Below are 22,288 nucleotides of genomic sequence, written 5' to 3' on the forward strand. Positions count from 1 at the left end.
AAATATATACTACTCTCAATATCTGTAATCCTCTCTAACATTAAATAAGTCATTGTGTCCTTTTTAGGTTAATAATCAAGCCTGTAATTCCTCTCTATTAAACTTATTAAAGCCATATAGCATGAACTGATAGAATATTCAATTCTATTGTATTCATTGTAAATGCCTGAATTTACAATTACATTCACCTGAGTGACCATATGTACAAAATTACTCATACAGTGGTCCCTCAAGTTTCGTAAGCCTTGTGCTTCGTAAATTTCGACTTTCAACAACTTTTTTTGTGAAAATATAGCCTTGCTGTTCATAATTTGCCTCGCCATTTGTCGCTCGTTTGTAATGTATATGAGCAGCCTTCCAATGTCTGCACGCACGCAAAGGCACCCCACACACCATTCCCAGTCAGTGTGGCATTGTTTATTGGCAAGTGATCATCACCCCAACTGTTCATACGATTAATTTTGTAATCCATTGTTTTTGTGCTTGCAACTGCTAAATAAGCCACCATGGGCCAAAAGAAACCTCCTAGTGCCAGTCCTTTGGTAAAGAAGGCAAGAAACACGATAGAATTCAAGAAAGAACACATCAGCCAGGGTACAGTAGGGCCCCACTTATACGGCAGGTTAGGTTCCAGGCTACCGCCGTAAAGCGGAAATCGCCGTAAAGTGGAACACTCTTTTTTCCACTTATAAATACATACAAATACTAGATAACAAGTTTACACTAACATATATTAAGTTAGCAATAGAACTAGGCATCAAAAACAATAAAAAAAAGTACATTACACACAGTGCACTCATTACTTACCTTAAAATATTTATAGTCTTAATCTTGGGTGAGACAAGTAGTATTTATTGTAAGAAATCAAGTGTGGTATGTATGGTAGTCAGACGGGCTACCGTACCAGGCCACCCCACCTACACATAATATTCTATTACATTTAAGTATCCCAGAGCAATAAAATGCATATACAGTTTGCTCATTACTTACCTTAAAATATTTGTAGTCTTAATCTAGGGTGAGACAAGTAGTATTTATTGTAAGAAATCAAGTGTGGTATGTATGGTAGTCAGCCGGGCTACCATACCAAGCCAACCCACCCACACATATATTCTATGATATTTAAGCATCCCAGAGCAATAAAATGTATATATAGTTCACTCATTACTTACCTTAAAATATTTGTAGTCTTAATGTAGGGTCAGGAGTAACTAAATGAGATAAAACGAATAAATGAGAGAGAAAGAACGAGTGGATGAGAGAGGACAGGCGCAGAGTTATGTAAACAAACCAGGCGAAGGTAAGTTTTGTAAACAAAGTGTACACGTCTGGTTTGTGTACAAGTTACATTGTGTACAGGTTGTCTCTACACTGATACGTTAGAATAAATAGAGAAGAACACTCCCATTCTCATGTAACATCATTTTGAGAAGAAATTACGCTCTGAGTGAAGGCAATGGAAATAAGTCACTTTGACTTTTTGGGGTTATCCTAGGTTCTCTACACATATGCTGTTATGTACTTTAATCTATGTAACTGTATTTGTGTATACCTGAATAAACTTACATACATACGAAAGGAATTTTCTAGTTACCCCCAGTAACACATTTTCTCTTATATTAGATTAGAGAAAATGTTATTCTTGGCATCACTTGTACAAGTTATCTGGCTACCACATCTCATATTTATGTTTATTTATTCTATTGTGGGGTGTATTTATCATCTTTATATGTTATGTATCATGTTTATTATATAATTTTGAAAAAATATATGGATGGATTAATGAAAATGTGTATATTAACGTAATATACGACATTTAATGAGACTCGGTGATGATTATTATTATTATTATTTCTAATATGGCGTCACTTGCGCAAGTCGTCTGCTACCACATCTCATATTTATGTTTATTTATTCTACTGTGGGGTGTATTTATCATATTTATATGTTATGCATCGTGTTTATTATATAATTTTGAAAAAATATCATAGATGGATAAATGAAAATGTGTATATTAACGTAATATACGACATTTAATTGAGACTCTGTGATTATTATTATCATTACTAATATGACGTCTGGAGACATAAGACACTCTTACTGATTTTAATGTGTACCTGCATGCCAGCACAGTATGTAAGTTTATTTAAGTACAGGTATACATAAGTATAATTATCAGAGTACATATAAAATATGAAATAACTTTTAAAAGCACTTAAAATTTTGGAGTTTCCAGACATAATGGAGAGACTTAGTGCTTACGGATCTCACAGAGAATGTAAACAAACCGGGTGGGGCGCGGTGACCGTATTAGAAAGTCAGGTGGGGGGAGCCGTATATTGAGTTTTGGTTATAATTTGAAATGACCGTATTAGCGGAACGCTGTAAAGCGAAACACCGTAAAGCGGGGCCCTGCTGTACTTCCCCACAGCAGCCAGGGTACTTCCCCACATACCAGCCAGGGTACTTCCCCACACAAACCAGCCAGGGTACTTCCCCACACACACACGATTTGATTTGAGTGGGACTTCTACATGGGTGAATAGGATTATCAAAGCTAATTGCTTGGGGAGCATTGAAAATTGGGTTGGGCAAATATGCTGTTAGTGGGATGGTTTGTGAAGGACCTGCCTAGTATGGGCCAACAAGTCCGCTGCAGTGTTCCTGCTTTCTTATGTACACCAGCTGAGGAAATTGCTTCAGAGGAGGAGGAAGAGAGAGGGAAGATGATGCCTTCTTCAAAGATTAAGGACATTTGTGCAAAGTGGAGTGAGGTGCAAACATTTGTGGAGGAACATCACCCTAACCCTCTCCCCTCATCCCATCTCCCATACACCAACAAGAGTCTTCAATAAAGGTAAGTGTGATGTTATTATTGTTTTATATTTGATTTCTCATTCTTTTCTATATGTAAATCTATATTTAATGTAAAAAAATATTTTTTGTTAATACTTTAGGGTGTGTGGAATGGATTAATTGGATTTACATTATTTCTTATGGGGAAAATGGTTTCACCATGCATAAATTTCAACTTTCGTCACACTCTCTGGAACGGATTAATTACGAAATTCGAGGGTCCACTGTATTGTTATTGCCTTATTAACCCTTTGAGGGTTTCAGACGTACTAGTACGGCTTACGACCCAGGGTTTTTGACGTACTAGTACGCCTAAATTCTAGCGCCCTCAAATCTAGTGGGAGAAAGCTGGTAGGCCTTCATATGAAAGAATGGGTCTATGTGGTCAGTGTGCACAGTCTAAAAAAAATCCTGCAGCACACAGTGCATAATGAGAATAAAAAAAACTTTGGCCATTTTTTTGGAATAAATCAGCGACTTTGCAGTGTAATTTCGTATGGTATTTATTGTTGTATTCTAGTTTTCTTGGTCTCATTTTATAGAATGGAAGACATATTACAGAAATTGAGATGATTTTGACTGGTTTTACAATGAAAGGTGCCTTGAAATTGAGCTCAAAGTAGCAGAAATGTTCGATTTTTACCAAATTTCAAAAGTAAACAAATCGTGCCAAGCGTGCAATACACGTCAACTGGTGAGTCTAATATTCTTTCACAAGTGCACCAATAATATTTATACCATTTTTTACACTAATGCAGTAGTCTGCATAACAGTAAATCTTATATTTTTTGTGAGAATAAAAATTCAAAGTGGAAAGCAAAAGAATATAAGAAGGGCCTTGAGACGTGACTAATGACTAGAGGAAATGTCATTTTAGTGCCAGGAATGTCTTTCTTGTTTATTCTGGACCCTATTCGGAAATTGGCATCTTTTGAAATTTGTGTGAAATTGGCAAAATTGCTAAATTCTGACCACTGTACTGGATAGTTGAATTTCATAAATGGGTGGTTTCTTGCACCCATTCGATAGAAAAAATGGAGTTCTAGCGAAATATTCATGTTTTTTGTCGACTAGTACAGTGGAATTGGCCGAAAATGGGGCTCAAAGTGGGCAAAATCGCCGATGCGTAAACATCGCCGAGACCGCTAACTTTGCGAGAGCATAATTCCGTAAGTTTTCTATCAAATTTCAAACTTTTGGTGTCTTTATGATCGGGAAAAGATTCTCTATCTTTTCATAAGAGAAAATAATTTTTTTTTTTTTTAAATTTGGCCGACCCTGAGAACGAGTTTCGGAGAGGGCCTGTCGACCCTCAAAGGGTTAATCTTAAGATTGACTGAAATGCTCTTCATATAAAGGGGTTTTTGGCATGTACACCCAAATGTCATTCTCCTTTGTACAAACATTGTATCATGCTGAAATAAATTTATCATTATCATTATCATTAACATTTTTAGTAAAATTTAGAATATAGAAAGAAAACTTGAGAGTACTATCATTAATTAATAATTTTCACTACAGAAATGTCTTGTAGGTTTGCCCAGTTTATTTACAAATTTCTTAGTATTTCATTTCCTGGCATTATCGTGGGAAAACTTTGTATTTACTTGAATCTTATATCACATCTGTAACTTCCTATCCCTGAAGCAGGAGGTGTCCACTTGGTGAGGAGCTAAATACAGTGGACCCCCGCTTAACGATCACCTCCCAATGCGACCAATTATGTAAGTGTATTTATGTAAGTGCGTTTGTACGTGTATGTTTGGGGGTCTGAAATGGACTAATCTACTTCACAATATTCCTTATGGGAACAAATTCAGTCAGTACTGGCACCTGAACATACTTCTGGAATGAAAAAATATCGTTAACCGGGGGTCCACTGTATTTCAACTTTAACCCTTTGACTGTCGCAACCCCAAATCCTAAAGTGTCTCTCTCTATTGCAAAATTTTCGAAAAAAAAAAGTTTTCTTATGAAATGATAGAGAATCTTTTCCCGATGTTAATGACACCAAGAGTACAAAATTTGATGAAAAACTTATATGATATTACGCTCTCGCGAAGTTAGTGATCTCAGCTATGTTTACGCATCAGTGATTTTGCCCACTTTGAGCCCTATTTTCGGCCAATTCCATTGTTCCAATCGACCAAACTCATAGCTATTTCTTTAGAACTCCATTTATTCTATTGATTGAGTACAAGAAACTGCCCATTTACCAATCTCAACTACCCAATAAAGTAATCAGAATTTGGCAATTTGGCCAATTTCATGCAAATTAAAAATGATGCCAATTTCAAAATAGGGTCTAGAATGAACAATGCAGACATTCCTGGCATTGAAATAACATTTTCTCTGTTCATCAGTCATGTCTCCAGGCCTCTCTTATATTACTCTTGCTTTCTATTTTGAATTTTTATTCACACAAAAAATAGAAGATGTACTATTATGCAGACTAATGCATTATTGTAATAATTGTATAAATAATGTCAATCCATTCATGACTGTGTATTAGAATGGCTAATTGGACACTTATTGGACAATGATGTTATTTGTTTACTCGAACATCGGCAAAAATCAAACATTTCCACTACTTTGAGCTCAATTTCAAGGTCCTTTTCATTGTGAAACCAATCAAAAATCATCTCTATTTCTGTAATATGTCTTCCATTCTATCAAATGAGACCAAGAAAATGAGAATACAACCATAAATACTATACAAAAATACACCCCAAAGTTGGCGTTTTAATCCAAAAACATGGTCAGAGTTTTTTTTCCTCATTATGTACTGCGTGCTGCAGGATTTTTTTTTTTACTGCACACACTGACCACACAGACCCATTCTCTCACATGTCGGCCTACCAGCTTTCTCCCGCTTGATTTGAAGCCGTATAATTTTGGAGATAAATACATTAACCCTTAAATGGTCCAAACGTATATATACGTTTTTTCAACATCTGAAAGTATGTAAAAAAATGTAGATCTTTTTTTGTTTTACATTTGAAAACGTGTAAAAAACTTTTATCTACATTTTTTTTTTTGTTATATTTGAAAATATGTAAAAAAAAGTAGATCTACTTTTGTAGCACTACGAATTTGAACATCGATCTCTTTGGACTGTTTTTTGCTGGTACACAAACATTTCTGTCTGTCTATTTGTCTGTCTGTCAAGCTCCCTGTCTGTCCATCTAGCTCTCTGTCTCAGAGAGAGCCACAAGACTGTGTCATCACGTTTACTCACATCTTCAAGCAGAGTATAGCACTTTGTCTGGATTTCTTGGGTTATCCTAGGTAATTTACACTATGTATACTTGTATTTATGTGTACCTGTGAGACAGAGATAGGCAGACAGAAGAGAGACAGATTGAAAGATATAGAATGAGGGAGAAAGATAATTAGATAGAATGGAGGAGGGGAAGCAGCATCCGACCCCATTGTTTTGACAGGGGTAGGGGTAGTGACTAATGAGACAATATGTCACTTTGACAGCTGCCGACTTCTGACTCAAAACAATTATAAGCCACACACTCGCACACAAGACAAGGAGGAGGAGAAGGAGGAGAAGAAGGAGGAGAAGAAGGAGAAGAAGGAGGAGAAGGAGGAGAAGAAGGAGAAGAAGAAGGAGAAGAAGAAGGAGAAGAAGGAGAAGAAGAAGGAGAAGAAGGAGGAGAAGAAGGAGGAGAAGAAGGAGGAGAAGAAGGAGGAGAAGAAGGAGGAGAAGAAGGAGGAGAAGAAGGAGGAGAAGAAGGAGAAGAAGAAGGAGGAGAAGGAGGAGAAGAAGAAGGAGAAGAAGAAGGAGAAGAAGGAGAAGAAGAAGGAGAAGAAGAAGGAGAAGAAGGAGGAGAAGAAGGAGGAGAAGAAGGAGGAGAAGAAGGAGGAGAAGAAGGAGGAGAAGAAGGAGGAGAAGAAGGAGGAGAAGAAGGAGGAGAAGAAGGAGGAGAAGAAGGAGGAGAAGAAGGAGGAGAAGAAGGAGGAGAAGAAGGAGGAGAAGGAGGAGAAGGAGGAGGAGAAGGAGGAGGAGAAGGAGGAGGAGAAGGAGGAGGAGAAGGAGGAGGAGAAGTAGGAGGTGAAGGAGGAGGAGAAGAAGGAGGAGAAGAAGTAGGAGAAGAAGGAGGAGAAGAAGGAGGAGAAGTAGGAGGAGAAGTAGGAGGAGAAGGAGGAGAAGAAGAAGAAGAAGAAGAAGAAGAAGAAGAAGAAGAAGAAGAAGAAGAAGAAGAAGAAGAAGAAAAAGAAGAAGAAGAAGAAAAAGAAGAAGAAAAAGAAGAAGAAAAAGAAGAAGAAGAAGAAGAAGAAGAAGAAGAAGAAGAAGAAAAAGAAGAAGAAGAAGAAAAAGAAGAAGAAAAAGAAGAAGAAAAAGAAGAAGAAGAAGAAAAAGAAGAAGAAAAAGAAGAAGAAGAAGAAGAAGAAGAAGAAGAAGAAGAAGAAGAAGAAAAAGAAGAAGAAGAAGAAGAAGAAGAAGAAGAAAAAGAAGAAAAAGAAGAAAAAGAAGAAAAAGAAGAAAAAGAAGAAAAAAAAGAAGAAGAAGAAGAAGAAGAAGAAGAAGAAGAAGAAGAAGAAGAAGAAGAAGAAGAAGTAGTAGTAGTAGTAGTAGTAGTAGTAGTAGTAGTAGTAGTAGTAGTTTGTTTGTTTGTTTGTTTTTGTAAACAAGTTTTGTTAACAATATATTGATAATTCTGTTTGTGTGCTTATTGTGTTGTATACAACGAGTGTATATATATACATTGCACCTTACTTTGGTCTCATAGGCCACATAAGTTATGTGAAAAAATAAAATAGTGAAAAAAACAACAAACCTTCAAATACAAGTAAACTAAAGTTTACCAGGTGAGCCGCAGTCGCCGCTGTTGCCATACGCGGCTCATTTTCTGCAAACTTCACGGCTCTATATCTCGGTAAGTACCGATGGCAAAAATTTTTTTTTTGGACTAAAACACTCAGAAAAATAATCTTAACATTTTCATAAGAAAAAATAATTTTTTTTTTTTTGAATATTTGGCGACATAGAATGAAGGGTTAAAAACCCTGGCTCATAAGACCTATAAATACAACCGAAACAGTCAAAGAGTTAAGTGGCAATATACAAGAACTAATTATTAACAATGAACTAATAATTACAGATTTTAGTATATATTACCCCCAGTCAAAGAGGCAGCCCTCAGGTCACAAACTTCCTGTACAAAATCTACTCTTGCTTTCTATTACTTTACCCTCATTTACCAGTCTCACCAGAATTGCTGAGGCATTTATTTCCTGATTAGACTAGATTTAGACAAATATAATAGCTTCACATAAAGCAGACTTAATTCCTGACAAGTCATTTGACTGCTTTTAAATTTTTCTGATCCTGAATATTACCAAATTGCTATTTTGAAAAAACAAATCATATTCAAGCTAGAATGAAGTGGTATGGAATAATAGACATTAATTGGGAAAGAGAACTAACCAACACTCAAAACAGTAATACAGGATCAACATCTTCTAAAGTGTAATGCATAGTAAATCACAAGTAATTCACAACAAGAAAAGATTATGCAATCAATGGCTGACAAATAAGCCTACTTGGTAAATCCAATAACAAACAGAAAATAAATGCTTAGGGTAGGAATAGTTTCAAAGAAACTAATTAAAGGTATTCCTCAACACTTTTGAATCTGATTAAGAAATCTAAACAGCTATTACACAGACAGATCTATGAAACAAACGTGGGTATAAAAAAAGGATCTGAGTAAACTAGTTTAAAATTCAGTGGTCATCCAAATAATAATTTTTAACAGCTGAAACTAAACAATTAACAGCTTCTGCTCAACAGTAGAGAGAAACTTAGCTAAAAGAAATTCTTTGTACTGAATCTCATATCAGAAATTATCTTACAGGCAACTGATTAATATTAACCCAGTGTTACAACATTTTAGAGAACTGCAACAGAACACAGACACAATACAAGAAACAAATACACCTACCCATTGATATCCCCAAACTCAGAATGCAAGACTTTGCTCAGGGCCTGTACAGTGTAATAGATCCTTGGCTCATCCCTATGTGTTTAGATATCCATTTTGTTTATTAAATTGCTCATGTAGTATATACAGTATACAGTTTTGTAAGATAAAAACTATCTGTGGATGGTTCTATAAACCACAGAACCACCACCTCTCCTTTTTCAATTTTTCTCTCCAGGCTTTACCAGATGGAAGCACAGTCCTGAGCAGCATCTAGAGAAAGGCTAGAGGGAACCCTAGTATGCTTGTGTATAGGATCAGCACAGTGGAAAAGTGATTTTAAATTTTTCATACTGGTAGTATAAAGGTTATGCAGGCAGTTATCTAGAGTATTTCTGATATGGTTCACTCTCTACAGAAAGCAGTTTTTCATCCATCAAAATTGTATATAGTGGTACCTTGGGATACAAACTTAATTTGTTCCAGAAGGCTGTTCAAGTGCTGATACCAAATGAATTTGTTCCCATAAGGAATAATGTAAATTAGATTAATCCGTTTCAGACCCCCAAAAATACACTTACAAAAGCACTTACATAAATACACTTAGATAATTGTTCAAGTTTTGAGCTGTTCATATCCCGAGGTACCACAGTATTATCATACATTGTTTAGTTGCAAACAGTGCAGTAAATTGATAACTTTACTGTCCTTTTTAAAAGTTTTATGTGTGTAATTATACCTTATATGGTTTCAATATGTCTTTATTAATATATATTTTTTAATTCTTTTAGGTCTAAGAACACTGATGGAGTAAATATCAGAGAAGCAAAAAGGAAGGACTGCAGTGGCATTAGAAAACTCATTCAAGACTTAGCAGATTATGAGAAAATGCCTGAAGGGCCACAGATTGATGCCAAAAGTACTTCCTAACTGTGCCATCCCTGATACATTTGTTCCACAAAATTGATATGCAGCAAAATCTTGATTTAATGGATTTTTTTTTTTTCAACAAGTCAGCCATCTCCCACCGAGGCAGGGTGACCCAAAAAGAAAGAAAATCCCAAAAAAGAAAATACTTTCATCATCATTCAACACTTTCACCTCACACATAATCACTGTCTTTGCAGAGGCGCTCAAATACAACAGTTTAGAAGTCCCTCCAAACTGTCAATATCCCAAATCCCTCCTTTAACCCTTTCAGGGTCAAGAGGCCCTCTCCTAAACTTGTTCTCAGGGTGGGAAATTTTTGGAAAAAAAAAAAATCTTATGAAATGATTGAGAATCTTTTCCCGAGCATAATGACACCAAAAGTATGAAATTTGATGGAAAACTTACAGAATTATGCTCTCGCAAAGTTAGCGGTCTAGACAATGTTTACGCATCGGTGATTTCGCCCACTTTGAGCCCTATTTTTGGCCAATTCCAGTGAACTAGTCGGCAAAAATCATAACTATTTTGCTATTTTGTTTGAACTCCATTTTTTCTATCGAATGAGTACAAGAAACCACCCATTTACTGATTTCAACTATCCAATAAAGTGGTCAGAAATTGGCAATTTTGCCAATTTCACACAAATTTCAAAGGACACCAATTTCCAAGTAAGGTCCAGAATAAACAAGACAGACATTTCTGGCACTAAAATAACATTTTCTCTGTTCATTGTCACGTCTCCAGGGCCCTCTTACATTTCTTTTGCTTTCCACTTTGAATTTTTATTCTCACAAAAAAATAGAAGATTTACTGTTATGCAGACTACTGTATTAGTGTAGAAATGGTATAAATAATATCAGCGCACTTGTGAAAGTATATTAGACTCACCAGTTGACGTGTATTGGACGCGTGGCATGATTTGTTTGCTTTTGAACTTTGGCAAAAATCAAACATTTCTGCTACTTTGAGCTCAATTTCAAGGTACTTTTCATTGTAAAACCAATCAAAATCATCTCAATTTCTGTAATATGTCTTCCATTCTATAAAATGAGACCAGGAAAACTAGAATACAACCATAAATACCATACAAAAATACACTGCAAAGTCGCTGTTTTAAAGCAAAAACGTATGGTCGGAGTTTTTTTTTTTCTCATTATGCACTGTGTGCTGCAGGATTTTTTTATACTGTGCACACTGACCACATAGACCCATTCTTTCGTGTGTAGTCCTACCAGCTGTCTCTCTAGATTTGAAGGCGCTAGAATTTACACGTACTAGTACGTCAATAACCCTGGTGCGTAAGACATACTAGTATGTTGGAAACCCTGAAAGGGTTAAAGTGCAGGCATTGTACAGTGGTACCGGAGTTTCAGCCATAATTCATTCCAGAAAGCTGTTTGGGTGCTGTTACCGAACAAATTTGTTCCCATGAGGAATAATGTAAATTAGAATAGTCCATTTCAGACCCCCAAAAATACGCTTACAAAAGCATTTACAATAATACACTTACATAATTGTTCGAGTTGGGAGCTGTACAAAACTCGGGGTATCATTGTACTTCCCATTTCCCGGGCTCAAGTCCGGCTAACCCAAGTAAGAGAGAGGTGAAAGTGTATAAACTAAGGTAGTAGGAGGAAGTTTGGGTGAGATACAAGCAACTATTGGCAGAAAGGTGGGCTGGTGCAAGTATGAGTAGTGGGGGGGTTGAAGAGGGTTGGAATATTTTTAAAAATGCAGTATTAGAATGTGGGGCAGAAGTTTGTGGTTATAGGAGGGTGGGTGCAGGAAGAAAGAGGAGTGATTGGTGGAATGATGAAGTAAAGTGTGATAAAAGAGAAAAAGGTAGCTTATGAGAGGTTTTTACAAAGCAGAAGTGTTATAAGAGGAGCAGAGTATATGGCGAGTAAATGAAAGGTGAAGAGAGTGGTGAGAAAGTATAAAAGGAGAGCAGATGATAGAGTGGGAGAGGCACTGTCAAGAAATTTTAGTGAAAATAAGAAAAAATTTTGGAGTTAAACAAGTTAAGAAAGCCTAGGGAACGAATGGATTTGTCAGTTAAAAACAGAGTAGGGGAGTTAGATGGGGAGCCGGAGGTATTGGGCAGATGGTGGGAATATTTTAAGGAACTTTTAAATGTCGATGAAGAAAGGGTGGCGGTAATTTCATGCATTGGCTAGGGAAGTATACCATCTATTAGGAGTGAAGAAAAGCAGGATGTAAGTATGGGGGAGGTACGTGAGGCATTACGTAGAATGAAAGGGGGTAAAGCAGCTGGAACTGACGGGATCATGACAGAAATGTTAAAAGCAGGGGGGGATATAGTGTTGGAGTGGTTGGTATTTTTGTTTAACTGTATGAAAGAGGGGAAGGTAACTAGGGATTGGCAGAGAGCATGTATAGTTCCTTTATATAAAGGAAGGGGGGTCAAAAGAGATTGTAAAAAATATAGAGGAATTAGTTTTCTGAGTATAACAAGAAAAGTGTACGGTAGGGTTATTATTGAAATAATTAGAGTCCTGAAAATGGGAAGTACAATGCCTGCACTTTAAAGGAGGCGTTTGGAATATTGGCAGCTTGGAGGGATATGTTGTGTATCTTTATACGTATATGCTTCTAAACTGTTGTATTCTGAGCACCTCTGCAAAAACAGTGATTATGTGTGAGTGTGGTGAAAGTGTTGAATGATGATGAAAGCATTTTCTTTTTGGGGATTTTCTTTCTTTTTTGGGTCACCCTGCCTCGGTGGGAGACGGCCGACTTGTTAAAAAAAAAAAAAATTAAGAGGTAAGACAGAGAGTAGGTTTGCAGATGAGCAAGGAGGCTTTAGAGTGGGTAGGGGATGTGTAGATCAAGTGTTTACATTGAGCCATATATGTGAACAGTATTTAAAGGTAGGGAAGTTTTCGTTGCATTTATGGATTTAGAAAAGGCATATGATAGAGCAGATAGGGGAGCAATGTGGCAGATGTTGCAAGCACAGTGGACCCTTGGCTAATGAAAGCATCGTCTAACTATAAATACACCCAACGAAGTGTTTGAGCGTAAAAATTTTGGCCCGGCCAATGATGAAAAACTCGACGAACGTGATTTGTCCCGAACCTGTCCGTCCAGCCTCAGCTGCTCTACTATCATTGTTTACAAGCCAGGGTGGCCGGTTCCATGCATACATTCGATACATTTTGTATTATTCCATTGTTTTTAGTGCTTGTAACTGCTAAATAAGCCACCATGGGCCCAAAGAAAGCTTCTAGTGCCAACCTCATGGTAAAAATGTGAGAAATACTATCGTACCATGGTCAGCTGTTGCTGCACCATCGACAGCTGCTGCTGTACCATCGTCAGCTGCTGCTGTACCACGGTCAGCTGTTGCTGCTGCTATACCACGGTCAGCTGCTGCTGCTGTTGTACCAAGGTCAGCTGCTGCTGCTGCTGCTGCTGTACCACAGTCAGCTGCTGCTGTACCACAGTCAGCTGCTGCTGCTGTACCATGGTCAGCTGCTGCTGCTGCTGTACCACGGTCAGCTGCTGCTGCACCACTGTCAGCTGTACTACTTGATGTGGAGAGACTGTTGTTGGTGTGGCTTAACGAGAAACAATTACCGAGAAACAATTACCAAGAAACAATTAACCCCAGAGGGTTAGCCACCTAGGATAACCCAAGAAAGTCAGTGAGTCATCAAGGACTGTCTAACTTATTTCCATTGGGGTCCTTAATCTTGTCCCCCAGGATGCAACCCACACCAGTCGACTAACACCCAGGTGAACAGGAAAAAATGCCTGGAACTAGTGCTCATATTGGTGAATTTAAGGCCAGCAGAGGTTGGTTCGAGAGATTTAAGAATTGTAGTGGCATACACAGTGTGATAAGGCCTGTTCTGGAAGAATATGCCAAATAGGACCTACATTACTCAGGAGGAAAAAGCACTCCCAGGACACAAGCCTGTGAAAGACAGGCTAACTTTCATGTTTTGTTGTAATGCTAGTGGGGATTGCAAAGTGAAGCCTTTACTCATGTATCACTCTGAAAATACCTTCAATAAAGGTAAGTGTCATTTTAACATTTATTTATATAGTTATTGTGCATGTCTCATTGTTTTCTTTGTAGGGAAATGTATATTTCATGAGAAAAAAAAAATTATTTTTTTAATACATTTGGCTGTCTGGAACAGATAATTGGATTTCCATTATTTCTTATGGGGAAAATTAATTTGGCTAACGATAATTTCGTCTAACGATGAGCTCTCTGGAATGGATTAATATCGATTGCCAAGGGTCTACTGTATATGAAATAGGTGGTAAGTTACTAAGTGCTGTAAAAAGTTTTTATGAGGATAGTAAGGCTCAGGTTAGGGTGTGTAGAAGAGAGGGAGACTACTTTCTGGTAAACATAGGTCTTAGACAGGGATGTGTGATGTCACCATGGTTGTTTAATATATTTATAGATGGGGTTGTAAAAGAAGTAAATGTTAGGATGTTTGGGAGAGGGGTGGGATTAAATTATGGGAATCAAATACAAAATGGGAATTGACATAGTTACTTGTTACTGATGATACTGTGCTTATGGAAGATTCTAAAGAAAAATTGCAAAGGTAAGTGGACGAGTTTGGGAGAGTGTGTAAAGGTAGAAAGTTGAAAGTGAACATAGGAAGAGTAAGGTGATAAGGGTATCAAATGATTTAGATAAAGAAAAATTGGATATCAAATTGGAGAGAAGGAGTATGGAAGAAGTGAATTTTTTCAGATATTTGGGAGTTGATGTGTCAGCTGATGGATTTATGAAGGATAAGGTTAATCGTAGAATTGATGAAGAAAAAAAGGTGAGTGGTGCGTTGAGGTATATTTGCAGACAAAAAAACGTTTTCAATAGAGGCAAAGAAGGGAATGTATGAAAGTATAGTGGTACCAACACTTTTATATGGGTGTGAAGCTTGGGTTGTAAATGTTGCAGTGAGGAGATGGTTGGAGGCAGTGGAGATGTCCTGTCTAAGGGCAATGTGTGGTATAAATATTATGCAGAAAATTCGAAGTGTGGAAATTAGGAGAAGGTGTGGAGCTACTAAAAGTATTAGTCAGAGGGCTGAAGAGGGGTTGTTGAGGTGGTTTGGTCATTCAGAGAGAATGGATCAAAGTAGAATGACATGGAGAGCATATAAATCTGTAGGGGAAGGAAGGCAGGGTAGGGGTCGTCCTCGAAAAGGTTGGAGGGAGGGGGTAAAGGAGGTTTTGTGGGCGAGGGGCTTGGACTTCCAGCAAGCGTGCGTGAGCATGTTAGATAGGAGCGAGTGGAGACAAATGGTATTTGGGACCTGACAAACTGTTGGAGTGTGAGCAGGGTAATATTTAGTGAAGGGATTCAGGGAAACCGGTTATTTTTATATAGCCGGACTTGAGCCCTGGAAATGGGAAGTACAATGCCTGCACTTTATAGGAGGGGTTTGGGATATTGGCGGTTTGGAGGGAGATGTTGTGTATCTTTATACGTATATGCTTCTAAACTGTTGTATTATGAGCGCCTCTGCAAAAACAGTGATTGTGTGTGAGTGAGGCAAAAGTGTTGAATGACGATGAAAGTATTTTCTTTTGGGGGATTTTCTTTCTTTTTGGGTCACCCTGCCTCGGTGGGAGACGGTTGACATGTTAAAAAAAATATATATATTCATATATGTATACAGTGGACCCCCGGTTAACGATTTTAATCCGTGCAAGAGGGGTAATTGTTATGCGAAATAATCGTTATGTGAATGAATTTTCCCCATAAGAAATAATGGAAATAAAATTAATCCGTGCAAGACACCCAAAAGTATGAAAAAAAAAATTTTACCACATGAAATATACATTTTCCCACACACAAAGAGAAGGATACATGCACAATAGTAGAGTAGTACATGCACAGTATATATTGTGCATGTACTAGTCTACTAAATGAAGAATAAATGACACTTACCTTTATTGAAGATGCAGCAATGACTGATGAGACACTGTGTCCTGGGAGTGCCTTTTCCTCCTGAGTACTGTAGGTCCTGTTTGGCATTTTCTTCCAGAACAGGCCTTATCACACTGTGTATGCCACTACGATTCTTAAATCTCTCAAACCAACCTTTGCTGGCTTTAAATTCACCAATATGAGCACTAGTTCCAGGCATTTTTCCCTGTTCACCTGGGTGTTAGTCGACTTGTGTGGGTTGCATCCTGGGAGACAAGATTAAGGACTCCAATGGAAATAAGTTAGACAGTCTTCGATGACACTGACTTTTTTGGGTTATCCTGGGTGGCAAATCCTCTGGGGTTAATTGTTTCTTGGTATTCTCAATAAGCCACACCAACAACGGTGCTACAGCAGCAGCAGCAGCTGACAGTGCAGCAGCAGCAGCAGCTGACAGTGCAGCAGCAGCAGCAGCTGTACCACCAATAGTAGCGATGGTTGATTGGGGTTTATTATACAACCTGGCCAGCTCGGAGACATGCACTCCACTTTCATACTTATCAATGATCTTTTTCTTCATCTCTATTGTAATTCTCACCCTTATTGCTGTAGGGTTGGCACTAGAAGCTTTCTTGGGGCCCATGGTCACGTATTTTCCAGAAAAAGCACCGAAAACACTGTAATAATACGAAATATTCCGATTGTATGCTTGGATGTTACCGCGGAGGCTGGCTGGTAAACAATGCCACCGGCGGAACATGTGAGCGTGGCTCAGGCCGCACATTGGACGCGTCTCGGACGAAAATCGGTAAGCGGGTTTTTAAGCGGTATGTGAGGCAAAATTTTTGCAATTAAAGTAAGCGGTATGCGAAATAATCGCTATGTGATGCCATCGTTATGCGGGGGTCCACTGTATATGGTTTGCTACTCTCCATGGTTTCGGTATCTAGAGCAGGTCCTTGGAACATATCCCCCATGGATACAGGTGTTTTACTGTAATGGATAAAATCTGCTTTGTAAATTTATTTTAGAAATTATGAACCACATATGTTGGTTACAGAATTATATCTTATTGTCACAATCACTGCAAAAAATCCCATATTAGGATTTACTAGACAATCAGTATTACCAGACATCTTCTCCTCTCTACTATTCCATTAAATCAAGGTTTCACTGAATGAGTACTAAATGTTTTTAACCCGTTAACTATGGCTGGTACTGTATTTTTAATTCCCCTGTGTGTGTGGTAAAAGTTTGATAAAGAAATTTTTCAATTTGGAAAGAGTCTACTTTTCTAGATAAAGTGTTGAAAAGAAAAATGACATAAGAAAACTTACAAGTTTATGGTGTGCAGAAGTGGGCAAAAAATGAAAATTCATTGGCATAAATGCACATAGCTGTTTTTAGGTTTTACAATTTATTGATACCTAAAGTTATGACTGTTTTAAATTTTTTTAATGCCTAACACTATGCACACTAGTTTCTTATGATATTAGATGTGTTTCAAGGTGTTTTAGCACTTGAAACATAGGGATAATGTATAATGTTTTTATGAGCATGTGGCATTAGTAATCTGCAAAAGTAGTGTATTTGCATTGTCAGAGCTGAGATTTCACTGAAACAGCTGTATTAACCAATGTCCACTGGTAACAATTCTTTGTCTGAGCCACAATAATCTTAAGTATCTCATGAAAAATAATTAGAAATAACCAAGTTAATGAGAATCATAAATAAGATTCTATTTATGTTTTATAACTAATTTTTATTAACACATTGGCCATTTCTCACTGATGCAGGGTGACCCATGAAAGAAGAAACACTTTCATCATCATTCACTCCATCACTGTCTTGCTAGAGGCACACCTACACTTAAGTTAAAAAAACTGCCATATATCAACACCCCTCCTTTAGAGTGCACTGTACCACCCACCTCCAGAACTCAAGTCTGGCTAACTGATTTCCTTGAATGCTTTCATAAATGTTACTTTGCTCACACTCCAACAGCATGTCAAGTCAGAAGCCATTTACCTCCATTCTCTCCTAACTAATATGTTCATGCATGCTTGCTGGAAGTCCAAGCCTCTCACACACAAAATCTCCTTTACCCTTTTTCTCCAACTTTTCCTAGGACAACCCCTACCCTGCCTTCCTTCCATTTTAGATTTATACACCCTCCAAGTCATTCTGTTTTGTTCCATCCTCTGAATGTCTATACCACCTCAACAACCCCTCCTCAGTCCTCTGGATAATACTTTTAGAAACCCTGCACCTCCTTCTAATCTCCAAGCTACGGATTCTCTGTATTATATTCACACTGCACATTGCTCTCAGACACATCTCCACTGTTTCCAGCCTTCTCCTTGTTGCAACATTCACTACCCATGCTTTACACCCATATTTCAGGGTGCTGTGATTAAGGCATAGATCTACATGAATGACTCTGGTGTCAGTGCTGTAGATTTTTTTTTTTTTCAACAAACCAGCCATATCCCACCGAGGCAAGGTGACCTAAAAAGAAAAACAAAAGTTCCTCTTTTTGAAGTTAGTAATGTATACAGGAGAAGGGGTTACTAGCCCCTTGCTTCTGGCATTTTAGTCACCTCTTACGACATGCATGTCTTACGGAGGAAGAATTTTTTCCACTTTCCCATGGAGATAAGAGGAAATAAACAAAAACAAGAGCTAGTAAGAAAATAGAAGAAGACAACCCAGAGAGGTGTGTATATATATATATATATATATATATATATATATATATTTATATATATATATATATATATATATATATATATATATATATATATATATATATATATATATATTTTTTTTTTTTTTTTTTCAACAAGTCGGCCGTCTCCCACCGAGGCAGGGTGACCCAAAAAAGAAAGAAAATCCCCAAAAAGAAAATACTTTCATCATCATTCAACACTTTCACCACACTCGCACATTATCACTGTTTTTGCAGAGGTGCTCAGAATACAACAGTCTAGAAGCATAAACATATAAAGATACACAACATATCCCTCCAAACTGCCAATATCCCAAACCCCTCCTTTAAAGTGCAGGCATTGTACTTCCCATTTCCAGGACTCAAGTCCGACTATATGAAAATAACCGGTTTCCCTGAATCCCTTCACTAAATATTACCCTGCTCACACTCCAACAGATCGTCAGGTCCCAAGTACCATTCGTCTCCATTCACTCCTATCTAACACGCTCACGCACGCTTGCTGGAAGTCCAAGCCCCTTACCCACAAAACCTCCTTTACCCCCTCTCTCCAACCCTTTCGAGGACGACCCCTACCCCGCCTTCCTTCCCCTATAGATTTATATGCTTTCCATGTCATTCTACTGTGATCCATTCTCTCTAAATGACCAAACCACCTCAACAACCCCTCTTCTGCCCTCTGACTAATACTTTTATTAACTCCACACCTTCTCCTAATTTCCACACTCCGAATTTTCTGCATAATATTTACACCACACATTGCCCTTAAACAGGACATCTCCGCTGCCTCCAACCGTCTCCTCGCTGCTGCATTTACCACCCAAGCTTCACACCCATATAAGAGTGTTGGTACTACTATACTTTCATACATTCCCTTCTTTGCCTCCATAGATAACGTTTTTTGACTCCACATATACCTCAACGCACCACTCACCTTTTTTCCCTCATCAATTCTATGATTAACCTCATCCTTCATAAATCCATCCGCCGACACGTCAACTCCCAAGTATCTGAAAACATTCACTTCTTCCATACTCCTCCTCCCCAATTTGATATCCAATTTTTCTTTATCTAAATCATTTGACACCCTCATCACCTTACTCTTTTCTATGTTCACTTTCAACTTTCTACCTTTACACACATTCCCAAACTCATCCACTAACCTTTGCAATTTTTCTTTAGAATCTCCCATAAGCACAGTATCATCAGCAAAAAGTAACTGTGTCAATTCCCATTTTGAATTTGATTCCCCATAATTTAATCCCACCCCTCTCCCAAACACCCTAGCATTTACTTCCTTTACAACCCCATCTATAAATATATTAAACAACCATGGTGACATTACACATCCCTGTCTAAGACCTACTTTTACCGGGAAGTAGTCTCCCTCTCTTCTACACACCCTAACCTGAGCCTCACTATCCTCATAAAAACTCTTTACAGCATTTAATAACTTACCACCTATTCCATATACTTGCAACATCTGCCACATTGCTCCTCTATCCACTCTATCATATGCCTTTTCTAAATCCATAAATGCAATAAAAACTTCCCTATCTTTATCTAAATACTGTTCACATATATGCTTCAATGTAAACACCTGATCTACACATCCCCTACCCACTCTAAAACCTCCTTGCTCATCCGCAATCCTACATTCTGTCTTACCTCTAATTCTTTCAATTATAACCCTACCGTACACTTTTCCTGGTATACTCAGTAAGCTTATTCCTCTATAATTTTTACAGTCTCTTTTGTCCCCTTTCCCTTTATATAAAGGGACTATACATGCTCTCTGCCAATCCCTAGGTACCTTCCCCTCTTTCATACATTTATTAAACAAAAGTACCAACCACTCCAACACTATATCCCCCCCTGCTTTTAACATTTCTGTCATGATCCCATCAGTTCCAGCTGCTTTACCCCCTTTCATTTTACATAATGCCTCACGTACCTCCCCCACACTTACATTCTGCTCTTCTTCACTCCTAAAAGATGGTATACCTCCCTGACCAGTGCATGAAATTACTGCCTCTGTTTCTTCCTTAACATTTAAAAGTTCCTCAAAATATTCTCGCCATCTACCCAATACCTCCATCTCCCCATCTACTAACTCCCCTACTCTGTTTTTAACTGACAAATCCATATTTTCCCTAGGCTTTCTTAACTTGTTTAACTCACTCCAAAATTTTTTTCTTATTTTCATTAAAATTTCTTGACAGTGCCTCTCCCACTCTATCATCTGCTCTCCTTTTGCACTCTCTCACCACTCTCTTTACCTTTCTTTTACTCTCCATATACTCTGCTCTTCTTATAACACTTCTGCTTTGTAAAAACCTCTCATAAGCTACCTTTTTCTCTTTTATCACACCCTTTACTTCATCATTCCACCAATCACTCCTCTTTCCTCCTGCCCCCCACCCTCCTATAACCACAAACTTCTGCCCCACATTCTAATACTGCATTTTTAAAACTATTCCAACCCTCTTCAACCCCCCCACTACTCATCTTTGCACTAGCCCACCTTTCTGCCAATAGTCGCTTATATCTCACCCGAACTTCCTCCTCCCTTAGTTTATACACTTTCACCTCCCTCTTACTTGTTGTTGCCACCTTCCTCTTTTCCCATCTACCTCTTACTCTAACTGTAGCTACAACTAAATAATGATCCGATATATCAGTTGCCCCTCTATAAACATGTACATCCTGGAGCCTACCCATCAACCTTTTATCCACCAATACATAATCTAATAAACTACTTTCATTACGTGCTACATCATACCTTGTATATTTATTTATCCTCTTTTTCATAAAATATGTATTACTTATTACCAAATTTCTTTCTACACATAGCTCAATTAAAGGCTCCCCATTTACATTTACCCCTGGCACCCCAAATTTACCTACTACTCCCTCCATAACATTTTTACCCACTTTAGCATTAAAATCCCCAACCACCATTACTCTCACACTTGATTCAAAACTCCCCACGCATTCACTCAACATTTCCCAAAATCTCTCTCTCTCCTCTACACTTCTCTCTTCTCCAGGTGCATACACGCTTATTATAACCCACTTTTCACATCCAATCTTTATTTTACTCCACATAATCCTTGAATTAATACATTTATAGTCCCTCTTTTCCTGCCATAGCTTATCCTTCAACATTATTGCTACTCCTTCTTTAGCTCTAACTCTATTTGAAACCCCTGACCTAATCCCATTTATTCCTCTCCACTGAAACTCTCCCACCCCCTTCAGCTTTGTTTCACTTAAAGCCAGGACATCCAGCTTCTTCTCATTCATAACATCCACAATCATCTCTTTCTTATCATCTGCACAACATCCATGCACATTCAGACTTCCCACTATGACAATTTTCTTCTTCTTATTCTTTTTAGTAATCTTTACAGGAAAAGGGGTTACTAGCCCATTGTTCCCGGCATTTTAGTTGACTTTTACAACACGCATGGCTTACGGAGGAAAGATTCTTATTCCACTTCCCCATGGATATAAAAGGAAAATTAATAAGACCAAGAACTATTAAGATAAAATCAAAGAAAACTCAGATGAGTGTGTATAAATAAATGTGTACATGTATGTGTAGTGTGACCTAAGTGTAAGTAGAAGTAGCAAGACATGCCTGTAATCTTGCATATTTATGAGACAGACAAAAGACATCAGCAATCCTACCATCATGTAAAACAATCACAGGCTTCGTTTTACACTCACTTGGCAGGACGGTAGTACCTCCCTGGGTGGTTGCTGTCTACCAACCTACTACTATATATATATATATATATATATATATATATATATATATATATATATATATATATATATATATATATATAATATATATAATATATATATATATATATATTTATATATATATTTTATTATTATTATCACACT

At 37.7% G+C, this 22,288-nt stretch overlaps 1 protein-coding gene across 7 annotated transcripts in view; it reads left to right on the forward strand.

Annotated features, from left to right (window-relative positions):
* The window catches only part of LOC128686383 (thialysine N-epsilon-acetyltransferase), a 122,636-nt gene that overhangs the window by 87,822 nt on the left and 12,526 nt on the right, over positions 1–22,288 (forward strand). For all 7 annotated transcript variants that reach the window (XM_070085855.1, XM_070085857.1, XM_070085856.1 and 4 more), the window contains one exon: positions 9,584–9,711. In XM_070085855.1, coding sequence (XP_069941956.1) covers positions 9,584–9,711 — 128 coding nt within the window. The remainder of the gene's footprint in view (positions 1–9,583; positions 9,712–22,288) is intronic.

The sequence above is a fragment of the Cherax quadricarinatus genome, chromosome 17, assembly GCF_038502225.1.
Source record: "Cherax quadricarinatus isolate ZL_2023a chromosome 17, ASM3850222v1, whole genome shotgun sequence".
Taxonomy (NCBI): domain Eukaryota; kingdom Metazoa; phylum Arthropoda; class Malacostraca; order Decapoda; family Parastacidae; genus Cherax; species Cherax quadricarinatus.